The sequence below is a fragment of the Daphnia magna genome, linkage group LG8, assembly GCF_020631705.1.
Source record: "Daphnia magna isolate NIES linkage group LG8, ASM2063170v1.1, whole genome shotgun sequence".
Taxonomy (NCBI): Eukaryota; Metazoa; Arthropoda; class Branchiopoda; order Diplostraca; family Daphniidae; genus Daphnia; species Daphnia magna.
In genome coordinates this window covers 2,013,338-2,031,967 of record NC_059189.1, presented here as the reverse complement: position 1 = coordinate 2,031,967, position 18,630 = coordinate 2,013,338, and the positions used below count along the sequence as shown (strand labels likewise).

General features: G+C 41.1%; 4 protein-coding genes across 10 annotated transcripts; 3 read left to right on the top strand and 1 right to left on the bottom strand.

Annotated features, from left to right (window-relative positions):
- Positions 1-67: 67 nt before the first annotated feature.
- LOC116929382 (6-phosphogluconate dehydrogenase, decarboxylating) lies at positions 68-3,089 on the top strand. Of its 2 annotated transcripts, none has more exons than XM_032936582.2 (8): positions 68-224; positions 1,041-1,261; positions 1,326-1,570; positions 1,640-1,901; positions 1,969-2,204; positions 2,264-2,397; positions 2,460-2,682; positions 2,750-3,089. In XM_032936582.2, exons 1-8 carry the CDS (start codon positions 211-213, stop codon positions 2,867-2,869), a joined length of 1,455 nt encoding a protein of 484 aa, XP_032792473.2. In that variant the 5' UTR covers positions 68-210; the 3' UTR covers positions 2,870-3,089. The 2 variants fall into 2 exon arrangements, with proteins under 2 accessions (XP_032792473.2, XP_045034420.1); XM_045178485.1 differs by lacking the exon at positions 68-224 and adding an exon at positions 811-968.
- A 29-nt stretch (positions 3,090-3,118) lies between these two features.
- On the bottom strand, positions 3,119-5,074 carry LOC116929384 (prohibitin-2). The gene is made up of 7 exons (XM_032936584.2): positions 4,823-5,074; positions 4,631-4,751; positions 4,455-4,568; positions 4,155-4,392; positions 3,980-4,087; positions 3,544-3,621; positions 3,119-3,474 (listed from the first exon to the last, which is right to left on the bottom strand). Exons 1-7 carry the CDS (start codon positions 4,950-4,952, stop codon positions 3,358-3,360), a joined length of 906 nt encoding a protein of 301 aa, XP_032792475.1. The 5' UTR covers positions 4,953-5,074; the 3' UTR covers positions 3,119-3,357.
- Positions 5,075-5,235: 161 nt separating this feature from the next.
- LOC116929380 (lysophospholipid acyltransferase 5) lies at positions 5,236-7,631 on the top strand. Its single transcript, XM_032936580.2, has 9 exons — positions 5,236-5,393; positions 5,456-5,568; positions 5,635-5,742; positions 5,902-6,024; positions 6,080-6,351; positions 6,413-6,653; positions 6,728-6,872; positions 6,943-7,090; positions 7,156-7,631. Exons 2-9 carry the CDS (start codon positions 5,469-5,471, stop codon positions 7,465-7,467), a joined length of 1,449 nt encoding a protein of 482 aa, XP_032792471.2. The 5' UTR covers positions 5,236-5,393; positions 5,456-5,468; the 3' UTR covers positions 7,468-7,631.
- Positions 7,632-7,839: 208 nt separating this feature from the next.
- Positions 7,840-18,521, top strand: LOC116929379 (WD repeat-containing protein 48). Of its 6 annotated transcripts, none has more exons than XM_032936579.2 (17): positions 7,840-8,049; positions 8,130-8,355; positions 8,416-8,628; positions 8,695-8,835; positions 8,894-9,048; positions 9,112-9,297; positions 9,369-9,668; positions 9,730-10,034; positions 10,110-10,301; positions 10,375-10,708; positions 10,787-11,277; positions 11,385-11,795; positions 11,899-12,084; positions 12,146-12,317; positions 12,404-12,693; positions 12,758-12,929; positions 13,100-13,341. In XM_032936579.2, exons 1-11 carry the CDS (start codon positions 7,999-8,001, stop codon positions 10,877-10,879), a joined length of 2,196 nt encoding a protein of 731 aa, XP_032792470.1. In that variant the 5' UTR covers positions 7,840-7,998; the 3' UTR covers positions 10,880-11,277; positions 11,385-11,795; positions 11,899-12,084; positions 12,146-12,317; positions 12,404-12,693; positions 12,758-12,929; positions 13,100-13,341. The 6 variants fall into 6 exon arrangements, with proteins under 6 accessions (XP_032792470.1, XP_045034411.1, XP_045034413.1 ...); XM_045178476.1 differs by having other exon boundaries at positions 10,787-11,584; positions 11,679-11,795; XM_045178478.1 differs by having other exon boundaries at positions 10,787-11,795; positions 13,100-13,158; positions 13,233-13,341.
- Positions 18,522-18,630: the final 109 nt, after the last annotated feature.

Below are 18,630 nucleotides of genomic sequence, written 5' to 3'. Positions count from 1 at the left end.
GAGGCGTTAACTTTAGGTGCGATTAGAGCTTGTCGTCAAGCCGCACGGAATTAGGCTGGACAGGGTGATCGATTACTTTGCATTGGTTGCCCACCCCACCCTTCGAGCTTGAACATAAAACGAGACGTTCGCGCTGATCAGTTAGTGTCGAGTCACGGTTCGTTGCAGTTCACATCTCTGCCTAAGCAAATAGTGCCTTTATATTCGAAAATGTCGGAACAAGAGTAAGTACTTATGTAATAACTTCAAAAAGATAACTATAAATTGTATATAATAAGTCAATTTGAGAAATTGTGTGTGTACTGAATGTCTGTTTCTTGCTTTGCCTTGAGACTAGTTTTCACTCTTACTCGACTGCGGTTTGCGGATGAAATTTCCCGGTTCTACAGTAGATTAATTCCCACACTAAGTAGATAAGCATTACTTTCTATATACAAAATGTGGTAGGAGTATCATGGCATATGGTAGAAGAAGTGAAATGTATTGTCGAAAAGCCTAGTTCCTCGAAATCCTCGACCTCAATAACAAATAGAGCAGTTTCTCAGCAAGCATTGGTTGTGAAAGGTACAGTTAAAGGGGAATTTTCGTTTTCGTGAATAATTCTGTCTTCGTGACTACGGTATTACATCGACCATTCCAGTTTTAAATGAAATATGGAACTCTCTTGCTGCACGGTCGCTTTCCCTAAATTTCCTCAAGGTAGAGTAGTCTGCAATAGCAGTCGAACATTGGCTCTTGACCAATCATGAATCGAGGCGGGACCCGTTTAATTTAGCTCTAGTAAAACTACTACACTAGCACTTGCAATCGATGGATCAAACAGTTGTGTTTTTCTTATGGGCGAGACACTTGCTATTGTGTCTTAATCTCTTCGTAACAGACATCACGCTGGAATTCTCCGGTTAATGTGTATCTTTTAGCATGGGAGCCACAGCTTGCAAACATGTTTTAAGTTGTCCCGAACCAGTGTGCGTTATATTCGTTTATATTTACTTAATAATTTCATACTAATCAAGTTCATGTGATTTTGTTGTTCATAGAGCTGATATTGGTCTTATCGGTTTGGCTGTCATGGGCCAGAATTTGATTCTGAATATGGCTGATCACGGATTCGTCGTTTGTGCATTTAATCGAACAACATCGAAAGTGGATGACTTTCTTCAGAACGAGGCAAAAGGCAAAAGTGTTGTAGGTGCTCATTCTGTTCGTGAATTGGTTGCAAAGTTAAAGAAACCCCGCCGTGTCATGATGCTCGTTCAAGGTATTATCAATCATATTATTGGAAAATCTTAAATTAAACTAATCAAGTTTTTCTTCATCCAAAGCTGGAAAAGCCGTCGATCAGTTTATTGACCAGCTGGTAGAATTCCTAGAACCCGGCGATATTATAATTGACGGTGGTAATTCAGAGCATGGCGATACCACACGTCGTTGCACTGCCCTACGAGAGAAAGGAATCTTTTATGTCGGTTCAGGAGTTTCCGGTGGAGAAGAAGGTGCCCGATATGGGCCTTCCTTGATGCCTGGTGGGCATATTGAAGCCTGGCCGCATATCAAACCCATTTTTCAGGTGAAATTTTATATTTCGATTCGCCCAATGGTATCGTAGAATTTCAATTGTTTTTATATCTTACGGCAGTCGATCTCTGCCAAGAGTGATGGAGAACCCTGCTGTGACTGGGTGGGTGAAGGTGGAGCCGGCCACTTTGTAAAAATGGTTCACAATGGCATTGAATATGGCGACATGCAACTGATTGCTGAAGCCTATCATCTAATGAAAAGCGTCCTAGGAATGACGCCACCTGAAATGGCTGATGTTTTCGACGAGTGGAACAAGAGCGAATTGGATTCATTTCTTATTGAAATTACTGCCAATATTCTACGTTTCCAGGATGATAAAGGTATAGATCTCTAAATGCAGTATCATTTATAAGTCTTTAAACTCCATATTTTAACGTATTCACGAAGGAGAATACTTGGTTGAAAAAATTCGAGATTCTGCTGGGCAAAAAGGCACCGGAAAGTGGACTGCAATCGCTGCCCTTGACTATGGCGTTCCTGTCACTCTTATCGGAGAAGCTGTTTTTGCCCGGTGCTTATCCTCTCTGCAAACTGAACGCATTGAAGCCTCTAAAGTGTTACCCGCACCTGCTTTCAAAGCTTACGACGGGGAAAGGGCTTCATTTATAGAAGCCATCCGTCAAGTATACATAAACTTCTTGAATGTCAGTATAACTCTTCGTTAACCCACATTTTTTTTCAGGCATTGTATGCTTCAAAAATCGTTTCGTATGCCCAAGGTTTTATGTTACTTCGAGAGGCCGCCAAACAGTATGACTGGACACTCAATTATGGTGGTATCGCGCTTATGTGGCGTGGTGGTTGCATCATTCGAAGGTGGGAATTAAAACTTAAGAATATTACTTGAAACACCTATGTAAAAAATAGTGTCCTTTTAGTGTATTTTTAGGCAACATAAAATTGGCCTTCGAGCGTAACCCAGATCTCAGGAGTCTGTTAATGGACGACTTTTTCCGACAGGCGGTGGGCACTTGTCAAGAGTCGTGGCGTAACGTAATTGCCACTGCGGCCAAGTATGGTGTTCCTGTGCCGGCTTTTTCAACAGCCCTCTCTTTCTATGATGCCTACCGATGCCAACGTCTCCCAGCCAACCTTATTCAAGTAAAAATATATATATATTATTAACCCTGTTTCACCAAAGAACTTAGTCATGGTTAATGCTTCCTAGGCTCAGCGCGACTACTTCGGCGCACACACTTACGAGCTGTTGGGTCAGCCAGGTGTATTCCACCACGCAAACTGGACTGGGCACGGCGGAAGGACTTCGGCGTCTACCTACCAAGCTTAATTATCCAGAGTCAAAGTCCAAAATAAAATAAAATTATATAACCGCAGTTAAACTGGATTGAATTGTGCGCGGTTACGGAAGGGAGTTGGATATGTTATTCAGTAAGGTTATGGAATTCCGCAATGTGATCTTTCTAATTATCCTTCTTAAATTTCTTTACATTTTATAAAATTTTCTAGTAATTTCTTCAATATATATACAAGATTGTCCGTGAAATCAATTAAATTTGGTACTTTAATTAATTGTCAATTTCGAAAAAAAAATCTATTGTATTTGAGATACGATACAAATTTGGATGTACGTAATGTTAATGTAATTTCATCGTAGCCCTCGCGGAAAAGATGCAAGAAAATTACTTCAACGGTGAGCTCACATCAACAACATCCAACAAAACTACTTGGGAACTATGCCGACCACATTTGTATGTACCAGAAACAGCGACGTTTAGACGTTAAGAAACCACTTCCAAGTATTTATCTTGACTATTTTCACTTTTTGTCTTTCTTGAGTCCAACGGTCGCAATTCGCTCGTCAAAGGAAACGTCACTCACGTTGATCATGAGCGAATCAGCATTCAGATATACTCGATTTTGGGATGCTGCAATCTGAAATTGTTAAAAATTCAACAGATTAACAACCACTTAGTAATTAAAAGCAAATTTCCATCTATTTACCGTTCGGGCGATGTTTTGTGCAGCACGGATCTTGCGCAGCTTCAAATAACCTGGATTAATACCTATGGCTACTCCCATGTAAACATCGAGTTAAGGATTAGAAAAGAAAAATCTTAATTGTGTTAACTTATGGGCCTAATTACGTAACATTCCTCTCTGATTACTAAATCGCATATCATGGATTCAAGAAATATAGAACTGATGTCGGCAATGGAAGCATGAAAGTTCAATAACTTCAGAACATTCATGGCAACAATCCTTAGTGCCTTAGAAGACGTAGCTTCTAATATTTTTTCTAATCTATGTCCGCCTTTACAATGACCTTCCACCTTCTTAGGCAAGAGCCACCAAGATTCAGACAATTCATTCAAGCCTTGTTTCTTCATTGAGGATTGAATACGAAAACGGCCTAGAATTCATTTTCTTAAAAGGATATCATTTTGCCAGCCTCGGCTTCACCCTCGGCTTGAACAATTTTCTGTTGTCGCTCTTGATAGGCTTTCTCGACGAAAAATGCTGCACGCTGGGCATCTTGTTGGGCAATCTAAGAAAAATCGTTGGGAGTTTACAGGTTTTGTGTTCTTTCATGTGTGAAAAAATTCTAAAGATACCTGTTTGGATTCGACGGCGGCAGCGTATTCCTTGCTAAAGCTTAACTCTGTGATGGAAACGTCATCCAGTATAATGTTGAAATCTCGAGCCCGCTCTGTTAACTCACGGCGAACAAGCAAAGAAACCTGTTGACGCTGCGTAATTAACTGGGAAGCATTGAACTTGGCTACAACACTTTTAAGAACTTCATTGCAGATAGAAGGCAGAACTTTTTCATCATAATCTAACCCTAAATTCCTAAACATAATAAAATTTGAAGTGAAGGTAAGGTTATAAGAATTCTAACAAATAATAGAAACCTGTAAACATCAGGGAGCAAGGCAGCATCTGGTCTTGAAAGAACTCGTAATGTGATGTTTACCATCTGCAAATCTTTTGAGCCAGTAGGGGAGGAAATTTTCCTTGGTCGTGATCTAATGCGCTCAACATTTAGAACAAAGTTGGCAAGAAATTATCAAGATATCTTGAAACATACCTGATGTCATAGATAATTGGATATTGAAACCAAGGTAGTCTAAGGTGTAGTCCTTCAGGGTATGTATCATCTTTAACTCCACCAATCCTACTGAAGATGATTGCACGGTGACCACCTTCCACTGAATATGCAATAAACAAGTTAGATTCAGTTTTTAGTTTTGAAAACAATTTTGATGATGTAATATCTTACCGGTGTACATAGACTGACTGACTCCATAAGCTGCGGCTCCGGCCAAAGCCAATAACTTCAATCCCGTTCCAAGTCCTTTCGGACCATTGGAGAACCGACCGGCTAAATCGTTCAACTTACTCTGTGCCATGATGAATTCTTTTACCTAATGAATTCGATTGTGTAAAAGACTTATTTCGTTAATGCTTTCAACGTTGGCCAAAAGAAAAGGCCCTCGTGTAGTGGGGATGGCGATAGGGAATGGTAGGGAAAAGGCTAAACAGCAAGAAACGTCAATAACCGCGTGAGAGTTTAAAAGCAATTAAATGGTTATCATTTTCTAATCCAAATGACACTTGAAAATCAAAATAATGGTTTCTAGTTCATCGAAAAAAATAAAGGTATTAGCATTAGGTTTAAACGATTTTATTTTAAAAACTGAAGAACGTTTGGCTCCCTTGGCCGAATCATCCGTTGCACGCGGGTAGTCGGGTACGGTTGCAGACAAACATAACTGGTTATTCTATCTCAAGAAGCCATCGTATTTCGTATTTACGTGAAGCGTGAAATTCCCTAATCATTAACGGATTGGGTATTTTTTCTATCATGGTAGCTTTATTTCTAACCTGTTAATAAAGTAAACCAATATACTAGGACAAATCAAATAATGGACAGCACTTCAATCCAAAATGGAATTTTGTTTTCCATTGCTCAAGCGATCGGTGCACCCGAACAGGCCCTTAGATTATTGATTTCAATACTTATAGGTTGTATTAAATTGAGATAAAGTCTGGAGAAAAGAAAAGCTTTATGTTCTTGTTGTTTCCTGATAGGATACCCAATTGCTCTCTTCAACTGCTTCTACCTCCGGCACAAATCTGCCATTGTAAAACATGTTTTCTTTACCATCACTGGATTCTCTATTGGATTCTTCAATTTTGGTAAGTCAAGTGTTGTCCTTTTTGGGCTTAAGGCACAATATCACTTCTTAACTTCAGTATAATGTGGTGTAATCCAAAATTTTAAGTCATTAGCTATATAAAAATAAATAAAGTTTCAGCATTTATTGAACAAATCAACTGTATTTGAATTTTCTTCAGGATGGGACATTGGTCACTCATTTGGATGTGTACTTGTGCAGTACTTACTCATCAAAATCTTGTCTGGGACAAAAATGTGTGTTGCCCTTTCTTTCACATTTCACATGACCTATCTTCTACTTGGTAACAAATCTTGTTAAAAGACAGTTTAACAATAACCTCAATCTGGATTATGTAGGATACTACCAAACTGGCACTGATACTTACGATATTAAATGGAGTATGCCACACTGTGTCCTGACTTTGCGTCTGATAGGCCTCTGCTTGGACTATTACGACGGCCGTAAAAAACCCGATCAGTTAAATGCTCATCAGAAAAAAATGGCTTTGGTGCAAACTCCAACGTTTTTGGAGATGTGTGGTCATGTATATTTTCCAGGAGGATTTCTAGTTGGACCTCAGTTTTCCATGAAACGATATATTGACTTTGCCAATAATGTTTATGATAAGGTGCATAGGCTAATAAGATTGAGGAAAAATAGGAGTTGACAACCTGACTTATCTTTTTCAGGAAAGCGGTGATATTATGCAGTGCATTCGTCCTGGCCTAATTCGCGCCGCCTTGGGCTTCTTCTATTTGGCATTATACCAAGTAGCAAGCAACTTTATCTCAGACTCCGTAATTACCAGTGAGAGCTTCTATGAGCACACGTTCATTATACGCGTCATCTTAGTTGGGCTGTGGGCTAAAATCAGCCTTTACAAATATATCTCTTGTTGGCTTCTAACGGAAGGTGTTTGCACAATGAGTGGTATGGATACTTATATATACGCCTCAAGAATTTTACTTATATTTATTGTTCTCTCCCATTGCTTTCCTATGTAGGATTGACTTACAACGGTAAAGATGATAAAGGCAAACACTTGTGGAATGGATGTGCTAATGTAAAACTCCGCGTTTTTGAGAACGCAACACGGTTTGGACATTTGATTCAGTCGTTCAACATAAACACCAACGCATGGGTTGCCGAGTATAAACCTCACTTGATATACTTGCCATACATGGATTAGAGTTTGATTTTTTATATGTTCTTCGTTTAGGTACATTTACAAGCGCTTGCGATTTCTTGGCAATAGATCTTTATCTCAAGCCATCGCACTTTTCTTCTTAGCGGCGTGGCACGGATTGCATTTTGGCTACTATGTGTGTTTCTTCATGGAGCTCATAGTCATGCTCTTTGAAAAAGATGTAAGTTATTTAACCATTAAAAAGTTTAATTTGATATTTAATTGGCTGAATGGTTTATCATTTAGATGGAATTGCTGGTGGCTAAGAACCCTGCCATCCATAGAGTGTTCAATAATCCTACATTGGCGCCCGTACGGTGGGTTGTAGGAAAACTATATGTGTTTTGCTTTATGGGTTACTGCCTTGCACCGTTTACCTTCTTCTCCGACTTTTGGTCCATATACGGATCGCTCTACTACATGGGCTTTGTTTTCTTCCTTGGCTGGCGGTTCGTCGCACCACTCATCTTGCCACGGCTTGTTCCGAGATCGCCACGCAGCGAAGTTACCAGTGAACCGATCGTTGATGGGTCTGAACACCCAAAAAAGAAACAGTAGCATAATGTGTAGCAAGTTTCTTCGTGCACCTGATTCTCCTTTGATTCGTTGTTTTGTTTTTCTCTATGTTGTGTAGTAATGTTAATTGTAATGTAAGACAAAAAAAAAGTTTAGTGTGTCTGAGGTAAAGACAGTCTCAATACATACTCACTTAGACTTGAAAATCTGTTTTCAAATTAGTAGCAAATATGGTTATTTCTATGAGCTAGTATAACATGATTTATAAATCTCCCATCAAACGAACGTATTGGGTTTGGCAGTTTGGCTAATTTGTTTGGCAATTATTGAAGTCAGAGATCGAAATTGGAAGAAGAACGAGGAGGACAAAGAAGAACTTGGTGCAACTGTACCAAATCAGGCAATAGTGGATGTTGATAGTTCACCAGTTATTTGCAGACCAGTCTCCTACACCTTCCCTTACCTGTCAATGGAGTCTTAAGTTAAAATTTTTCTATCGAAAAATCCATTTCATGTTGCTACAAATCCATATTAAACTGGATTGCTAGCGATCTAGTGAATTTCAACGTGGCCATGGCGTTCAATAAATCGAACGTGACACACACAAATCGAAAAAAAGTACAGGTTGGTGATTTAACCGCTCGCGGTCTTGAGTTTGATAAGTGGCCGGCAAAGTGTGATCCATATGGTTTGATTGAATGTAGGTTTCATTTGTTATTCGCGATGAAAGTGAACGCTACAATCGGTCAGGAGTGAATTCCTTGCAGTATGACCCACAGATGAACCGGCTGTACACTGCTGGGCGGGACAGTATTGTTCGAATATGGAATTGCCATCCTAACAAGAGTTCAAAAGATTTCTATTGGCAATCTATGGAACATCACACAGATTGGGTGAATGATGTTGTCTTATGCTGTGGTGGAAAATATTGTAAGTATTTGCAAGGAATTTCTTAACCCACTAATGGTAGATTAACCATTTTACCTTCAGTGATTTCAGCCAGCTCAGACATGACTGTCAAAGTCTGGAATGCCCACAAAGGTTTTTGCATGTCCACATTGAGAACCCATAAAGACTATGTCAAAGTTCTGGCTTATGCCAAAGATAAGGAACAAGTTGCCTCAGCAGGCTTTGACAGGGCAATCTTCCTTTGGGATGTCAACACATTGACTGCCCTAACAGCCTCCAACAATACTGTTACAAGTATTTCATATGAAACACAACTATTGAACTGGAACATAAACTATAATTTTATTTAATATTACATAGCTTCTTCTTTGACTGGAAATAAAAATTCCATATACAGCTTAGGAATGAATCCAAGTGGTACTGTGATTATAAGTGGATCAACAGAGAGAACTCTTAGAGTTTGGGATCCACGAACCTGCAACAAACAAATGAAATTGAAAGGTAATTCCCGGCATTCGTACTACCTAGTTTCTAGTTAATTGAATATTTAAATTTTTAGGACATACGGACAATGTCAAGTGTATAGTAGTCAACACCGATGGCACACAGTGTCTCTCAGCGAGCTCTGATGGAACAGTACGACTTTGGTCACTTGGTCAGCAAAGATGCATATCCACTATGAGAATACATGATGAAGGTGTTTGGACGCTTCAGGTAATACGAACAACGGCGGTTAAGTAATAGAAAACCAATCGAAATTATTGAACTTTTCGTCAGACAAATGAAGCGTTCAACACAGTCTTATCCTCCGGACGGGATAGGAGGGTATGGATCACAGACCTGAGAAATCCAGAGCAGCGGACATTGTTGTGCGAAGCATCAGCTCCGGTACTGCGTCTGTGTCTGACGCCTGACATGGAACATGTTTGGGTAGCCACTGAAGAATCTTCAATTAAGCGTTACGTAAGGCATCCTTCGTCATATTACTACCTATAACAATTTAAGGTTATGATTTTATCGTTATTACATTTTAGCCTCTTAATGACCGGCATTTAATGATGTCGGAAGCATTAGCGACGGATCCAGTCAGAAGCATCAACACTGTTTCTCCTGATCTGACGATCAGGGGTGGGGCGTCCATCCGCCACTATCGAATCCTGAATGACAAGCGCACTGTTCTCACAAAAGATTCTGAGAGTAATGTGGCTGTTTATGACGTTCTTAAGGCGGCCAAAGTCAGCGACCTCGGTCAGGTCGATTTGGATGAAGAAGTCAAAAGGAGAAATAAAACCGTGTATGTTCCGAACTGGTTCAATGTCGATCTCAAAACTGGAGTGAGTACCTTTAAGCATAATATCGTTTTCACATAATTTAAATCTTCCTTTATTCGCCTAGATGTTAACAATTCACTTAGCCCAGGATGAGAATGATTGCTTCTCTGCTTGGGTTTCAGCTAGAGAAGTAGGCCTAGCACTCGAAGAGAGTGAGGAAACCAAAGTCAACTACGGGCAGTTGTTGCTTCAAGCACTTTTGGAGCACTGGCCTAGACCATTCCAGTTGGGAGATGAGGCTAACGTCGATGGACCAGAAGGTAGTGCCAGTGGGGGAGCTTCACATACGCCGGCCATATCGAACGGTGCAATTCATCGGCCGGGCAATGAATACTTTTCTGTAGCCCCTCATACACCTGTGATATTTAGGTATGGTTGGATAGATTGTAAAGGAAAAGAAGATCAATACTATTAAACTTAAAATGTATATGTCTCTTGTTGCAGTGAGGTAGGCGGGCGGACGCTCTATAGGTTACTGTGCCGTGATGCAGGCGGTGATACAGAAGGCACGTTATTAACAGAGACAGTGCCTACCTGGGTAGCCGATATTGTCGTCAATCGCAATCTGCCCAAACTGATTAAAGTTCCTTTCTATCTGCTGCCACATCCAGCGTCTGGCATCAAATGCGTGAAAAAGTATCGTTGCCCTGTAATTTGATATTCAGGAAATCATTGTTCATTGGTTTTTTCGCCTTATTTTTCATTTCAGGGATCGGTTGATTGCTAATGACTTTATCCAGATTCGTAAAGTGATTGAACACGTCTACGAAAAAGTATTAGGCGTCCTCGATACGAATTCGTTTGGTACATTGAGTGGCGTCAATGGTGGTGTGGGGGCTTCTACACCGGCAGGATCGGCAGCAACACCTACTGGGCCTTCCCCCGGTGCTAATTCGCTTAGCGCTGGATCAGCCGCCACACCCAGTGGTGAAAAAGGTTTACCCGGATCGGCAGTTTCATCGGCCGCTTCAATGGCGACCGCCGACCGCCAAGAGACTAGTTCAATTGCCGAGGATAAAGTTGAGCTCTTGTGCAACGATCAGGTAAAGACTTTAATCGCTTACGAACTTCTAAGCTGTGCTTAGGATACGCTCATTTTTATTTTATTTTTATTTATTTAGATCCTTGAACCTGGGATGGATTTGCGCACTGTGCGCCACTTTATCTGGAAATCCTCAGCAGATCTGGTCCTTCACTATCGACCCTTTAAATAACTTTTTTTTTCCATGGCGATCGAAGGATCGCACGCCAGTGACGATAAACCATATGAGTTCTCCTTCCTCTTTTTTACCCCTTCCATTCCCTTGATCTTGTTTCCTGTGTCTATTTGCCGAGTTCTAAACCGTTGGGTTTTTGTTTGTTGGTTTTTCCCATTTTCTTTACTGTATGTGTGTGTCATGTTCGTTTGGGAAGATCCGCCTCTTGCGGGATGGATTATCTCGTCCATCCCTTTTTATTCGCCCCCATCTCTTATGTCATAATAATTATAGACATGTATTGAGAACAAAACACAAAAAAAATTAAGAAACAAAACAATAAAAAAAAAAAAAGCGAACACATTTACTATGATACGAAATGGGAGAAAATGTTCAGTAGAAAACTATTCCAACCGGTATCCCTTTTCTTTTTGCCAATTACTATTATTTATTTTTATTTTATTGATTTGTTACGTTATTTTTGATTTATTTCATTTACTTTTTATTCTCTTTTCCCCATTAGGTTTTTAATGTCAAAACGGGTCGAGAGGGCTGAATATCGATCTTTTCCGTCAAAAGTCGGCTCATTCCCTAATTGTTGCCTGGATTATTCATCTGCGGTTTGCCGAATTTCCCTGATGTTTTCCCGATCGATACGTGGGAGTGTGGGTGTTGGTGTTGGTGGTGACTCTTGAAAACGAGGTCGCCGCTGTTGTGTCAATAGTAGTATCTTTTTTCTCGCTTCTTTCTTTTTGCCTTTTACTCGTCGCAAAGTTTTTGAGGATGAAATGTTTCTATTATTTTTATTTTTTATTAGCATTATTTTCGTTGAACGTCACTCGGAAAAAGCATCCGAGTCCTCTGCCAAGTAAATGGGAGCAAAATGAGGACGATCAATCCTTTTCATTTTTCCCAAGTGGATTATATATCGATGGTAAAGTTAACTTTTTTCTTTCTCTTTTTGTGATTGTTTTCATTTACTTTTGTTTTATTCCATTACCTGTTTAATTTTTTTTTTTTTTTTTGTCTTTCCTTAGATCCATTTCCCTCGTCTTCCTGAGGTGACGTAACCAGCGATTGTTTGTACGCAAGGACGAATAGCGTTGTCATCGAGATGCCCTACATTCATCCCTTCTCTGCTGAAGAAGAGAACAGTTATTTATGGTGGCCCATCAAGAGAAGAAAAACAATCGATCCTGGCTCCGCATTTGGAGAGTTTTAATGTACAAAGAATCTCTTTGATTCCTGTATGTATGGCGACATCATCCTCAATGTCTTTTGCAGGCTGAATTATGGACAAGCTCCACTGTCTTGACTCCTAACTCTGTTTTGTTTTCACGAGAGAGTTGGAAGCGATATCACAAAGTGGCTGGTTTCCGTTGTCTCTACGGGAGTCAGCCAAAAGCGGGGGTAATGAGGTTTTTATGGAAATGAGGTTCTATTGACATTCAGCTTGGTAAGCATGCTACTCTCATTCTGGGTGATGGCCCTTATTATTTAAACTTATCTCCATTTTTAATTTTTTTTTTTTTTTTGTGCAAGAGAAAAGAAGAAAGAAGTTACGGTTTTCGTGTGAGCTGTGGAGTTGACTTATTTCCCAAGCATAACAACACTTAAACATACCGAAACTCACTACACTCACATCAAAGTTGGAGGGCGTTGAGCTATTTCGGATTATCCTTCCATCAAGTCAAAAGCGGAGCCATTTCAGCACACTGCCATGTATGACTTCCAGTATTTCAATGAAACAAAGTTAGTGTACAGCGCGCGTGGCATTTCCTCTTGGGAACTTGCCCACCAACTCGACACACAAACAGAAACTGGCTACGGTGGTAATGCTCGCAAAGTTTTCTTTTCTTTCTTTAAAAGCTACTCATTCCAAATGTTTTTGTATAGGGAAAAACACGGACGTAGCCTTTCTTAAAGATGCGTAGAAAGAGTTTTCGTTTGCTATCGAAAGACTTCTTTTAGTCAATCGATAAAATACAAGTGTATGGAGAGAGAAACAGTACGACAACAACTTGCCGGCGTGACTAGTTAGTGAGGGGGCGGATGGAGTAAATATCCGGTAATCTGATCACCGTTGCTGCATTATCCCAGCATTTTTTTCCCCCCCGATTTCTTTATTATTATTATTTTTTCTCTTGTTTTTCTTTTATTTTTCTTTCGTGTCTTAATGTACTATGTTGGTATTGTTAGTGGTCGTTGTTCTACTTTTTTTTATGTTGTCCTTTCCAGGTTCTGCAGCCACCGTGACACAGTGGGCGGCAATGACGATCGATCGTGCAAACATGACGGTCGGTTATATGTCGGCCGTTCCATTTTTCAAGTCAAATATTTATACCAATGATCCTTCATTTAATGGTAATAGCCTGTAACCATGCAATGGCGGTCATGACGTTCCAGTTTAAAGCGCTGGAATTTGTGGATTTCCATTCTTGCTCATGGACTCAGGGCGTAGGTGAACCCCCTCGAATAAGGTAATCGCACTAGTTGAATTTGAAATTTAGTTTATCAGTTTTCCACTAGCCAGCGGGTCGAAGAACTCGGTACTTTCATAATATCATTCTTTTGTGTTCCATTATTTTGTAGAAAAAAGGCGCCTTTGCTATACATCCGGAATAAGTAGACGAGGCGGATTGTGAGAAAAGATAGCGAATAAGAGCCCGATAGATATGGATGGGCAAAGTGAAAGAGCGCTTGCGCTAGATCAAAAGAAGGCGGCAGGTTTCATTGATCGTGCAGCAGCACAGTCAGTCGAGTCCTCTTTCCGCTTTTGCTCCGCTGTGGGGTCTCGCTCTTTTTTTCTTGCGTCTCTACGCACAGCCTCCTCCCTTCTTCTTCCAGTATATTGTCCAGACGAGAGCTGATTACCCGTTGCCTATTCTGCCCCTTTTCCCTCAAGCATCGCGTTATCCGTCCAACTGGCTTCTCCAAGCATTTGCGCCACCTTTTTTAGTATTCTTGGCGGCATTTTCCTGATATGAGCTGATTCAACTCCCTTTTCTCGTCTTCACCTTCCAGAAAGAAATGTACACACTTGGGTGACCCTCTCCTCCCAGCTGACTGGGCGTTTTTTTTTTTTTGCCACGCGGGCAGTGGTGGTGTTCAAGCATCCCTACGGTAGAATCCACCAGTCGTCGAAGGGATAGCCGATCGACCAGACCGGTCTGTGACGTACTTTCTAGGTACCATTCGTATTGGGGTAAGTGTGATAACATTTGTTCTATATATAGTAGTTGCCTCGTTGTGTTCCTTGACCTATAGATACCCACGTATGACGCATAGAGCAAGCTAAACAAAGGCCAGCTCTTTACTATTTGACAAAGGGCAAAAGTAAACGACACGCAAACTATTATTATAGTTTACTGTTAAACGACTTGTGTGTCGACGTGTGTCTGTGTGTATTGCAAAGAAGAGAAAAGCTTTCACTTTGCAGTCCGTTTCGATCTATCAAATCGGTCCGACAGCCCTTTGTGTTTGTTCGCACTATCGGATGTTTATCTTCATTCTCTCTTCTATGTAGAAACGATGTCTTTTCCTACGTTTTCTATTTTTATGAGTGGTAGTGATGGTGGTGTAGAATAGAACGCTCGTATCGATTGGATCCCACTCCTTTCGGTCGTCTGGGATTCATTCCTCTATTTTGTTTTCTATTGTTACATTTGTTGTATGTGAAATGTAACGAAATGGAGCTAATCAAGGTCGACGTGAGGATGCGTCTGAAAGTATTTGTAAAATGTTATTCTTAATTTCTTTAAAATCATATTATTTCCAGGAGTATTGTGTTGGATAAGTAAAACGGCCATAAGCGAAAAAGAGAATGTCGGCGAGATGAAGAAAAGTTTCTTTTGCACCATGAAACCGGATTGAGCTACTGAGTGCGACCCTCATCAGAAATTGATCTTCTACCATCCGGAAGATTGGTTGAAAGGAAAAGAATAGTCGCCCGCATCATCTTTTTGTGCGCACTCTTTCTCGCTCTCTTCTATATGTGGATGTGCATTACTTGTTCGATCGACTGTGAACGGAGGGGATGATCTAACAGGAGGCAGAGCCATTGAGCTCGGTGAGGATGAAGAAGCAGAACGTTCGTACTCTTTCACTAATCGTCTGCACCTTCACCTACCTGCTGATCGGCGCCGCCATCTTCGACGCCCTGGAATCTGACAACGAAGCCAAAAACGCACAAGTTCTTAGAGGTATGTTGTCAGTGTTTTGTTTATCTTTCTACTTCAACTGTCGCTTTGATCTCGCATAGAAATCATTAAAACAAAAGGACTCTTTAAGTTCGGTCCTTGTCTCGCTGGGTCTAGTACTTCTTTCGAGTTCGTGCCCCTCTGTTACATGAGCCTAAGTTGTTCATTAGCCTCGTTAGCGATGGGTGTAGAACAGGATCGATGTTCAGTAGAACAACACTAAAGAAACACAAGGATAGCACGAATTGCAACGCTGAGTAAACTCTTTGGATGTATGCCCTCCCGCCGTGAAATTGAAATCTGTAAAAGGGGAAAGGACGCGCCGACCAGCAGATGATCGATCAATGCAACTTGTCAGCTCTTTCTAGTTCCATTTCCCCCCTAAACCTAATTGCCAAATGTGGTTATTTCACCGTATAGATGCGTGTAAGTAACAGCAATGTGATTGTATTCCGTCGAAAAGAGCGAATCGAAAAACTTTTGTCTGCCGACGACAGATCCCGCGGGAATGTCTTTCGTTCTGCCTATTTTCTGTTAACGCTCAGTCGAGAAAAGAGTTTTCATCCGTTTCCGAGAAAAACTCGTTTATTTCTCATCAGGTAGAAGCCGCTTGCTATTATAAACTTAGAGGAATGGAATCGTTCTACACGAATACCTCGTAATAGATCGTGTTTTAATGCACAAGTTGGTAGAATTCGTTGTCAAGAGATTTAAATTAAAACACACGTATTAAAATGGAGAAGCAGAAACTCTTGCAAAAAAACGCGTCAATCTACCAAGAGTTTTATTTCGTCAAATGTATTCTGAAACCGTCCTCTTGTATGCAAAGCATCAACCAGCTGATGGAATTTTTTCCTGTGTGTGTGTCTGTGATGTATTTGCACAAAAAGAAAGGTCGAGAAAAAACCTTTTCCCTGTAATATTTAACAATAGCCCCCGCTCGCGCTGAATTTGTGTGTCTGTTGACATGTTTCTTTTATCCAGCTCACAGAACAGAATGCGTTGTTTGGCTGATCGAAAATGTAAAACAATATTTTAGCTTTTAACATTTTTTCTGGTCCCTTTTTCACAGAAATGGAAAACATGATTAAAGAAAGGTATGGCATCGTGGATCGAGATTATAGGCTGATGGAAGTTATGGTGTTGAAAGGAGCTCCTCATTACGCCGGCAAACAATGGAAATTTGCCGGTGCCTTCTATTACGCCACGACAGTCTTAACGACTATAGGTATTGCTTTACACAAGCGACTGGAACTTTGGTTGAATACTAATTGACAAACACTGTACATGTTTTGTAGGTTACGGACATTCAACGCCTCACACGATAGGCGGCAAATTGTTCACCATGGCCTACGCTTTAGTTGGCATTCCATTGGGTTTAGTCATGTTCCAGAGCATCGGCGAACGGCTCAATAACTTCTCATCTTTCGTCATACGCAACGTCAAACGCGTCCTCAAATACGACAGCATCGAAGCGTCGGAGACCAACCTAATCCTCGTCGTGACGGTATGTCACCCGGAGATTTCTATAATACTAGCTACGCAACCAATGATCTTGAAAGGATTGTGCGAAAGCCTATTGATTTCTAATATTTTAGAATGTGTTTTGGCTAAATAATCCTAAGGAAAAAAATTGATATTGAAAATGTATAGGCAATCACGACGATTACGATATCGGGTGGAGCGGCGGCCTTTTCCAAATACGAAGGATGGACCTACTTTGATTCGATTTACTACTGCTTTGTGACACTAACGACGATTGGTTTCGGCGACATGGTGGCTCTCCAACAGGATAATGCCCTGACGGACAAGCCGGAATACGTGGCTTTTGTTCTCATTTTCATTTTGTTTGGATTGGCTATTGTTGCCGCTTGCCTCAATCTCCTCGTTCTTCGGCTTGTTACGCTGAACACGGAAGACGAACGAAGAGACGAAGCTGCAGCTGTCAAGGTAAATAAACTGTGACAGCTATTTGAAATGGAGAAAGAGACGGCATAATTAAATTACTTGTATCGTTGATTGCATAGGCGGCGCAAGGAGCTGTCCGTCTTGAAGGAGATGTGATCACTGCAAATGGATCGATTCTGTCCGGTCAAATCCCACGAGAACACGGCGGCATTGGTCTGGCCGGTTCGCTCATCGATCTAGAAGATTCGAAATCAGTATGCAGCTGTTCGTGCCAAGTGGCACACAATCACTGCTTCCCTTGCCTGTCGTTGGTTGCCCGAGGCAAGCGAAACAAGGGCCGTAAGAGCCGAAAGTCTGGCGGAACTGTCTGTGCGGATTATTCGTGCGGCCCAAGTTCCGCTTCAATGGTCGGGCGAAGTTACGGAGCATTGAGTAACACGGGTACCTACAGCGCTGCTAGTTTAGGCATTTGTGATGACACCATCTTTCTCGAGCGGTACACTCCAGCTAGTGGTGTTGGCGATGCCATAGACCCAGAGACCGGCCATCAGGTTGAATCAATTTTAATTACAATTTAGTTTGATTTTTTTTAAGTTAAATTTCTACTCACAGGGAGAGTATTACGAGCTCCAAAATGCCGAGTCGTTAGTATCCGCCCGTCTACGTTCTGGTGTTATTTACGCTTCATCTACCAGATCCTCCATGACGGCGACTTCACCATCTCGACTCTATCCGACGTTGAGAAGCACAGCCAGTGGCGTGGAGAGTCCCACACCTGATCGAGTACTTACTCGACGTCGCCGGGCAGGAGGACCGACAATTAATCTCAGTTTACGTGGATTGATTCGACGACTTCGTCATTTCCGTCGACGGGTGATGAGCACTTTGCAACATGGCCGTCCTACCGCTCGCCAACGGGTTTCTCAAGCCCGTTCACGCAAATCATCTCTAGCAGCGGCCAAGCAGCGAAGTTGCGTCGTTCAATCCCCGGCTAATCTTTTAGCATCAGTTACCAGTGCTGGGCCACCACCCATTAATATTGGTGGACCGGCTCCTTCTACGGACGATTCCATTGATTGCTTCGTCGATGTTCCCCTCAACGACAACACTTTTTTGACTTGGTCGTCGTCCGCTCTTGCCGAAAAACGAGCTTCGTATTAGAAAAGCTGTGCATGATAGAAAAAGAAGAACAGTGGAGACTGAAGGAAAAAGGCTTTATCAACCAAGTGAAAGGCACAAAAAAATTAATAAAATTCAACGAGGAAAGAAGCCAAAAATTGAGTCATGAGCACCTCCAGCTAATAGTTTACATTTATTCATCATTTTTCGCTAATTTCCTTCCTATAATTCATCTCCGAGTGTTTTATAATGTGTACTTTGCATTCCGCCACCGAATCCCGAACCTAATGCAATTCTTTTCTTCGATATCTTGCGGTCAGACTATACTTCCATCTTGTACAGAATTGTTTTTTGTTTGTTTCGTAAATTACGAAATTGTTCGATTACTTCTCACTGAGCGTTTCAAAATGTCAAATACAATCAAGGAGGAATTACGTTATTTATTCTCTTTAATTCGGTTTAAAAAATAGGCCATTACCTTTTTCTATTATTTGCTCCCACTGGTTTGCTAAGAAATTTTAAGTTGATTTTAAGTAACATGAA

Excerpts from the sequence above, each read along its gene's own strand:
- LOC116929382 (XM_045178485.1), top strand. The coding sequence starts at position 922 with ATGGGAGCCACAGCTTGCAAACATGTTTTAAGTTGTCCCGAACCAGT. Across the intron at positions 1,571-1,639 it reads ATATCAAACCCATTTTTCAG|TCGATCTCTGCCAAGAGTGA; the intron begins GTGAAATTTTAT and ends ATCTTACGGCAG. Across the intron at positions 2,683-2,749 it reads TCCCAGCCAACCTTATTCAA|GCTCAGCGCGACTACTTCGG; the intron begins GTAAAAATATAT and ends AATGCTTCCTAG.
- LOC116929384 (XM_032936584.2), bottom strand. The coding sequence starts at position 4,952 with ATGGCACAGAGTAAGTTGAACGATTTAGCCGGTCGGTTCTCCAATGGT. Across the intron at positions 3,622-3,979 it reads AAGCCGAGGCTGGCAAAATG|ATGGGAGTAGCCATAGGTAT; the intron begins ATATCCTTTTAA and ends CTCGATGTTTAC. Across the intron at positions 3,475-3,543 it reads CACAAAACATCGCCCGAACG|ATTGCAGCATCCCAAAATCG; the intron begins GTAAATAGATGG and ends TAACAATTTCAG.
- LOC116929380 (XM_032936580.2), top strand. The coding sequence starts at position 5,469 with ATGGACAGCACTTCAATCCAAAATGGAATTTTGTTTTCCATTGCTCAA. Across the intron at positions 5,743-5,901 it reads TATTGGATTCTTCAATTTTG|GATGGGACATTGGTCACTCA; the intron begins GTAAGTCAAGTG and ends AATTTTCTTCAG. Across the intron at positions 7,091-7,155 it reads TCATGCTCTTTGAAAAAGAT|ATGGAATTGCTGGTGGCTAA; the intron begins GTAAGTTATTTA and ends TTTATCATTTAG.
- LOC116929379 (XM_032936579.2), top strand. The coding sequence starts at position 7,999 with ATGGCGTTCAATAAATCGAACGTGACACACACAAATCGAAAAAAAGTA. Across the intron at positions 8,050-8,129 it reads CAAATCGAAAAAAAGTACAG|GTTTCATTTGTTATTCGCGA; the intron begins GTTGGTGATTTA and ends GATTGAATGTAG. Across the intron at positions 10,302-10,374 it reads GGCATCAAATGCGTGAAAAA|GGATCGGTTGATTGCTAATG; the intron begins GTATCGTTGCCC and ends TTTTCATTTCAG.